General features: G+C 47.2%; 1 protein-coding gene across 4 annotated transcripts; it reads right to left on the reverse strand.

Moving 5' to 3' along the window:
- Nucleotides 1-3,112: 3,112 nt before the first annotated feature.
- LOC125722579 (G-protein coupled receptor family C group 5 member B-like) lies at nt 3,113-6,749 on the reverse strand. Of its 4 annotated transcripts, none has more exons than XM_048998749.1 (4): nt 6,547-6,749; nt 5,953-6,358; nt 3,469-5,352; nt 3,113-3,171 (listed from the first exon to the last, which is right to left on the reverse strand). In XM_048998749.1, exon 3 carries the CDS (start codon nt 4,421-4,423, stop codon nt 3,512-3,514), a length of 912 nt encoding a protein of 303 aa, XP_048854706.1. In that variant the 5' UTR covers nt 4,424-5,352; nt 5,953-6,358; nt 6,547-6,749; the 3' UTR covers nt 3,113-3,171; nt 3,469-3,511. The 4 variants fall into 4 exon arrangements, with proteins under 4 accessions (XP_048854706.1, XP_048854708.1, XP_048854709.1 ...); XM_048998751.1 differs by having other exon boundaries at nt 3,469-4,425; nt 4,890-5,352; nt 5,953-6,749; XM_048998752.1 differs by lacking the exon at nt 5,953-6,358 and having other exon boundaries at nt 3,469-4,425.
- Nucleotides 6,750-7,038: the final 289 nt, after the last annotated feature.

Below are 7,038 nucleotides of genomic sequence, written 5' to 3' on the forward strand. Positions count from 1 at the left end.
CAAATCTCCCTCTCCGGCACTAAATACAGACAAATTCTTCTGCAACGCGGTATAAATACCAGTCATATCAGATGAGGCAAACCCCTTCTGGTGCAATCAAAATATGTTACAAGCCTATCGACTGTCCAGGGCACAACAGAATCCTCCTCATCCTCACCCAGGTCTACATTCTCTGCTTTCCGACTCACCTCAATACCCGTATGCAAGGTACCTACCCTCATCCCCCCATCATTATATTACACTGGTTAGATGCCGAATCCAAGGGCTCCAACATACCCTCAAAAGCAGCCCCACCTGTATTCTCCACCTTACCAGCAATGATTGCCTCACTTCGAGGGGGGGGGGGATTACAGTATCTTCTGGAACCATGACGACCCGAGGCTTGTCCACATCTGCTGGCACAAGGAGAGGTAATAATTGACCCATAACCCGACACTCCTTCCTACCAAAATCCAACACCACCCCATATTTACTTAGAAAGCTTTTCATCCCCTCTTGCATCTTAGACACCGTGGTACGAAGCGATTTTACCTCCTGCCTTAACTCCTCTACCACCCCCAACAACACCTCCATTTGTTCATCCCTTTCTAATTTATGCTCCACCACTCCCCTCACTTTAACGTCAGGTGGCAAAGAAGTCTGCTCCAAACTTCTCAGCAACTCCATTTCAGAAGCAAGTTCAATGACATCTTCCAGCGTATTAGGCTTGGCACTACACAGGCTAACCCGAAAATCACCGGTAGCAAAATGCGTAATAAACTGGTCTCTTGCCAACAGATCACAAATCCGATGATCAGCCGTGGGAAAAGCCCTAGCGGCTAATCTCCGTAAGGCGTTACCAAATTCCCTTGCCGTCTCGCTATGCAGGCGGCGACGGGCGGTAAAACTAGCTCTATTCCAATCACTACTATCACCAGGTTCAAAACACCTTGCCATAGCCGCTTTTAACAACCCATAATTACTTTTAGCCTCACTCGGCATCCCACTATACATCTCTCTAGCACGGCCAGACAACAGCAAAGACATAAACTTAATTTTCAGAGACTCATCCCACCTGTTTACCTCAGGCGTCAGATAAAATTGTTCCGACCAGTCAGACCACTCACGCCCCACACCATTAAAAGTTTCCGGTATAAATATTGGGTGAGCAGGGGGGTGCACTGGGAGATTGAGAAAACACTCTCTACACGTATAACAGGACAATCAGCACCCTCATAATTAGGAGATTGTACACTGTCCTCCGCCTCCGACATGTTAAAGCTAATTCTAGGTTTCTAAACGGAAAAACCACAAAGGAAAGAAATGATCCCACCGCTGCCACCAGTCAGACCTACAGTGTGAGGTGTAAGATAAACTGAACTGTCAGCGCTGTCACTCTAGCTTCACCATCCCTTGTGGAACTGGAGTGCTGACATTTCAGGGACTCCCCATGCCTGCATTCCCACTTGCCTCTCCCTCCTACTTATGCTGCCATTGCCATATCTGCCGGAGCTTGCACTTTGCACTTCATATTGCACTCACCTAACTGTTAGCACTGCCTATAGTCTCCCCTATACTTTGACTAATTGCACATTTTATTTCCCCAACTCCTCCTGGGGTGTGCTGCCTGGAGACCTCAATCTATCAAGATTTTCAGCACACCCTGCTACATGTGACATGTACCCATGACGTCCTTGCATCCAGCTCGCGTTCTGCCTGTGCCATCTTCCATGTATGACCCGCTGCCTAATTACTTCTGGTTGCCTGGCGATTGGAAGGAGAGTCGGCACGGGCTTGTCATCACCTCCCTGCTCCCCGGTTGTGCCTCAAATCCTATGATTTGGACAATGTGACTTGGCACTTAGCCATCTCTTCTATCTGACTCTCCCTGCCGGCCCCTGGAGGTTGGGCTCCCCCTTTGAGTCTGGTCCCTCCCAAGGTTTCTTCCTTCTAGAGAGTTTTTCCTTGCCACTGTCACCTATGTCTTACTCACTGGGGGCTTTGGGTGGGGATGCTGTAAAGCGCTTTGAGACAATGTATTGTTGGGATAACGCGCTATACAAAAATAAATTTGTTGTTTTTCTGTTTTAAAACCAAATGGGAAAACCGTAAAATCACCTTTTTTTTGTTTCTTGTCTATGAGTAAATTCAGGTCTAACAGATACCAGAGATGTAAGATACAGCCTAATGTGAACTTTATCTTACAACATTAACAGTCCCAGTCATAAGCTTGGAAACACCCACCCTTAGAATGGTGTATTTTTGTAATATTTTCTACATTTTAGGATAAAATATGAAGCCTGATTTTTTGTTTTCTGCTTTTCGCTTTTTCCCCTTCTGACAGAAAAACCAAAAAACGCTGCTGTTGTTTAGTTTTCCTGATTTCGTTTTGGACTGGAAAACCCAAGGACAAACGATACATGGACTTTTTGCATTTGTTTGGCTTTAATGTGTTTGATATAAACCTAGAGTTGAGAACCTTCAGATGTGTGTGTTTGTATGAGTAATCCATCCATCCATCCATCCATCCATTTTCCAAACCGCTTATCCTACTGGGTCGCGGGGGGTCTGGAGCCTATCCCGGAAGCAATGGGCACGAGGCAAGGAACAACCCAGGATGTGGGACCAGCCCATCGCAGGGCACACTCACACACCATTCACTCACACATGCACACCTATGGGCAATTTACCAACTCCAATTAGCCTCAGCATGTTTTTGGACTGTGGGGGGAACCGGAGTACCCGGAGGAAACCCCACGATGACATGGGGAGAACATGCAAACTCCACACACATGTGACCCAGGCGGAGATTTGAACCCGGGTCCCAGAGGTGTGAGGCAACAGTGCTAACCACTGCACCACCTGTTGGTGCACCTGCACCAGTGCTAACCACTGCACTGCGCCTGTTGTATGAGTAATATAATGTAAAAATTTAATTCTATTTTATGTCCAGTACAAAAGGCAAGCATATCATACAGGTAAAACACCCACATTTAAAAAATGTTTTCATGAAAGTCTGTAACAGTAGAGTGAAGGAACTGACCAGTGGCTGGGCTACTGATATATGGTATGATGATGACCATTGAATGTTTCTCAACTTTTTAACCCTAAAAAAACACACCACTTCCAGTGATGATGATATATATATTATTTATTTAAAATGTAATGTTTCCTGGGGGCTGGGGAGGACACCTGCAGGAGAGAGACAGATATTGATCATGTAAACATCCTTCAGCAGTGCAGTAGTCATACTTCACTTTTTTTTTGGGATTGTTGGGGGGGGGGGGGGGCACATGCAGCCATGGTACCTAAGCTCTGCTCAAGTGAGATCTGAGTTACAGGGAAAGGTCCATAGACCTTGCTTATATGCTGCTGTTCCACAGACTTCCAGTAGGGGCTCCGTGTGAGGAAAGAGCGAGGGCTATGCTCTCTCTCAAGTACACACAGAGTCACAGAGTAGGTCAAAGAAGCAAAAACAAAGTACCATACCTGAGTTGTTGTCACTGAACACGAAGTCCCGGTTTGCTCCAAACTACAGGTGAGAAAGGCCCTCCTCTAAATTGGCCTCTCTCATGCGGGATGGGGGCCGTAAGGTGGCGTGGACCTCAGGAGCAGCGTGCAGCAGTATGAGCAGCCATGCTTGTGCCAGCAGCACCACTGCCTGTACCCGGTTGTCCCATGTTGGGGGCAGGCCAAGCGCCGCGTTGCCATACAGGCAGAAGGTGATCCAGGCCACCCACAGCAGGACTGAGGCCAGGCAGGTGATGAGCAGCCACATGGTCCTGCACCTCCACCGTGGCTGCTGCCTCCACAGACTGCAGGCCGCCCCCACCAGTGCTGCCAGGAGCAGGACCAGCACATAAGTGGTGGCCAGCGCAAAGTCCAGCGGCTGGTATTCACAGGCTGGCTGGCACGTGGACATCGTGGCTAGAAGGATCCACTCCGGATCCAACACGGCCAAGGCCACCGCCAGCCCCATCAGTTGACCTGTGCTGGGGCTATGAGCACCTTGTCCCAACCGGCGCAGTCGCAGACCATGAAACACGAGGCATGTGTTGCAGATAGCAAGCAACACCCCCCTCAGGACACGCCGGGCGAAGCAGAGGCTCTCTTGCTGCTCAGCGATGTATCCCAGGCTGAGGCCACAAAGCCCAAATATGGCTGCGAGCAGCAGGAGTAGCGGCGCCACCCCGCTGCGCTCCTCAGCCTCTGTGATCTTCCGCAGGCGACACAGTACCACCAGGAGCAGGATCAGCGAGGCGAGGGCCGCCGCCGCTGCCGCCACCACCACCACCAAGCCCCACACCGCATCCAGCTCACACAAGGCCGTGTAGGGCCTTGTCAGGATGGAGCCGGATCCGCAAGGAGAAGCTTCGTCCCATGAAGAGCTGCCCCCCACCAGGGACAGGACGAGGAAGGTGAAGAGATTGATAGAGGGTGCCATCACTGGCAGGGAGAGAGAAAGGAATCATTTAATGGGTTGAAGAAGTATTAGTCCATTAAACGCAATGTAGCCTGCTGCTGTGCAGGACACATCACAGGCGACACGCTGAGCATGCTGACAACTGAGCAATGGACTTCTGCAGTGTGAGACTACATGCACTTTCTTAAAAAGCAGTAATCAATGCCATGTCAACCAGCTGAACAACTTCACAAGTAAATCGGCACATTATATAGGCCACCATCGTTATAAAAATTAATTATTATTTAAATTCAGGGGTCTCAAACAAATTACTGTATCTGGCCGGCCGATATCAGAGAAAAATTAAAACCATGTAATGTCATTCCAGCGCAATTGACACCCACCAGTCTGCACGTTTTGCGGTCGGTAGTTTAGCATCTCACAGCGTTTTTTTTAGTTTAATACCTTTGATCTAAGTGAAGTATACATTTTGAAGGGGAGGCCTTACCTTAACTGTCAATGTCTTTCAGCTTCACTTGCTCTTACAACACGTACGATGCACTCACGAATCGTTTGTGTTTGATTCTCCCTTATCAAACAGATCATTTATAAGCGGTGCATCATGACGTAGTACTACATTTTTACGTAATGGAACGCCTAACGTTCTAAATAGGGTGGGGGCAGGGAGGGGGCATTAAGTGTCATCCTTTTTGTGTTTACTTTTGAAAAATTGAGATATAACCTTTAAAAAGCACGGATATAATGTAAGAAACTTTTAAAAAAATAAATACAAATAAAAACGAGCAAATGCATTCAATCTCATTTCTTGTAGCTAGTGCTGGAAACTTTGGTGGACACCAATAACGATATATTTTTGTCCAGTAATATTACCAATACCTAATGTTTGTCCAAACCCATGCAGTGCTCTAAGAAACTCCAGCTTCTGCGATTCCCCCTGCAGACCGCTACGGCTGATACAAAGACAAATGCGCAAAAGATGCTAGTAAGATACAGAGATTGGTCATTGGTTAATATTATATAAATACGCAATGAATAATATGACAAGTGGCAGTATTGCTACACGATTAAATAAACGACAAAAACAATAATAATGACTGATAAGTCATAACGCGTTTTTTTCTTTGATGGTGATAACATGTACATGCAGTACAACGATACCGAAATAAGAGAATTAATGCTATTAGCAGAAAATTATTACTGGAGACATAATTGTTAGGACACCCTCGGCAGGGAAACGCGGACCCAGGAATGCGGAACAGAGCGATCTTTATTAGATCGAGCAGGGAACAGGCTTTCAATGGGCCAGGCAAGAAGAATGGTCGGGGACAGAAGGTAGATTCGGTAGCCGGGGAGATGCAGTCCAACAGGCAGGCACAGGACACGGAGACGAAGGGAAGGGGAGACGAGAGATCCTGGGGCTGGCAGGGAAGGCAGGACGGGAGGTTCAGGGACGAGGGCTGCTCTGGGAAAGGAAGGCAGGCAAGGTAAGGAACGAGGGAATGACACTGGACAAGCAAGCGCTCGATATAGCAATGAAACATTGGCAATACTTCGCAACCCCCGTTGCGTGTGCTGTCCCTTTGTAGTCTCCAGTATGCAGGCTTAATTGATGACATCCGCCGATGTACGTGACAATAGTTATGTTTCTTCCCGTTTGCAATCAAAGTGTGAGCTTCGGGCGTGACGTTAAGCGGAATCCCAGGCCGATTGTATAAAAACGCAACAGGCTTCATTTGAGACTGTATAGGCTTCTGAATTTTTCGTATAGGCTTAATTTGAGTCCGTTTTCAAAGTATGTGGAAAAGGGGGGCCACACTCCCCTGGGAAAACTGTACGAGTTGCTGCAGGAGGGTAGTACTCGCTGCGGGATATCAATTACGATGCAGGGTAGACAAGATGGACGGAGGTTGTTATGAGTTTTATTTCCTGTACGTATGAATGGATGTATGTATGGTTCTATAACAGATAAACGGAAAACCAATTACTACAATGCTTACAAAAGCCATTACCATAACACACCAACACAATACATAATCGAAGTAAAGGGAATGATTGGATAGGAAATCAACGTAAATACCTTCCTAAGGTATAACAAAACACTCGTCAGCGATAATTACAACTTATTCAATAAACTCAATACTTACGTTCATCAGTGACGCATACATAACCCACGGAGTTTATTACTTTCAGGAACAACTAAGTTAACTAATTATAAGTTACCGCTCGCTGACTTGCTACCTATCTCTCCGGCTCTCCCGCGCTCTAGTCCTGCGTGCACCCATAGTCCTTTGCACGCACCGCCGTTTCTTAAAGACACAAGAGCCTTTCTAACAAAGTAAATTTTAAAAATATAGATAACTGATATGTTATCTGTCACGATCACGCCGGAGATAAGCGGCGATCGTGCGGGTAAGGAGCAGGCAGGCAAGCGGGATACGGGAAAACGGGGTTTTAATAAGGATATCCGGGGCAGGGAACACTGGACGGCAACAGACATCAGGAAACATCAATGACGGACAAAGGACTCGGGTAAGACACGGACTGAAATACACAGGACTGAGCAAATAAACTAGATACAGCTGGGTACAATCGGGAGAAAACACGTGGGTAATCAGGGGGCGTGGCACACAGGAGGA

This window comes from Brienomyrus brachyistius, unplaced genomic scaffold, assembly GCF_023856365.1.
Source record: "Brienomyrus brachyistius isolate T26 unplaced genomic scaffold, BBRACH_0.4 scaffold40, whole genome shotgun sequence".
NCBI classification, from domain to species: domain Eukaryota; kingdom Metazoa; phylum Chordata; class Actinopteri; order Osteoglossiformes; family Mormyridae; genus Brienomyrus; species Brienomyrus brachyistius.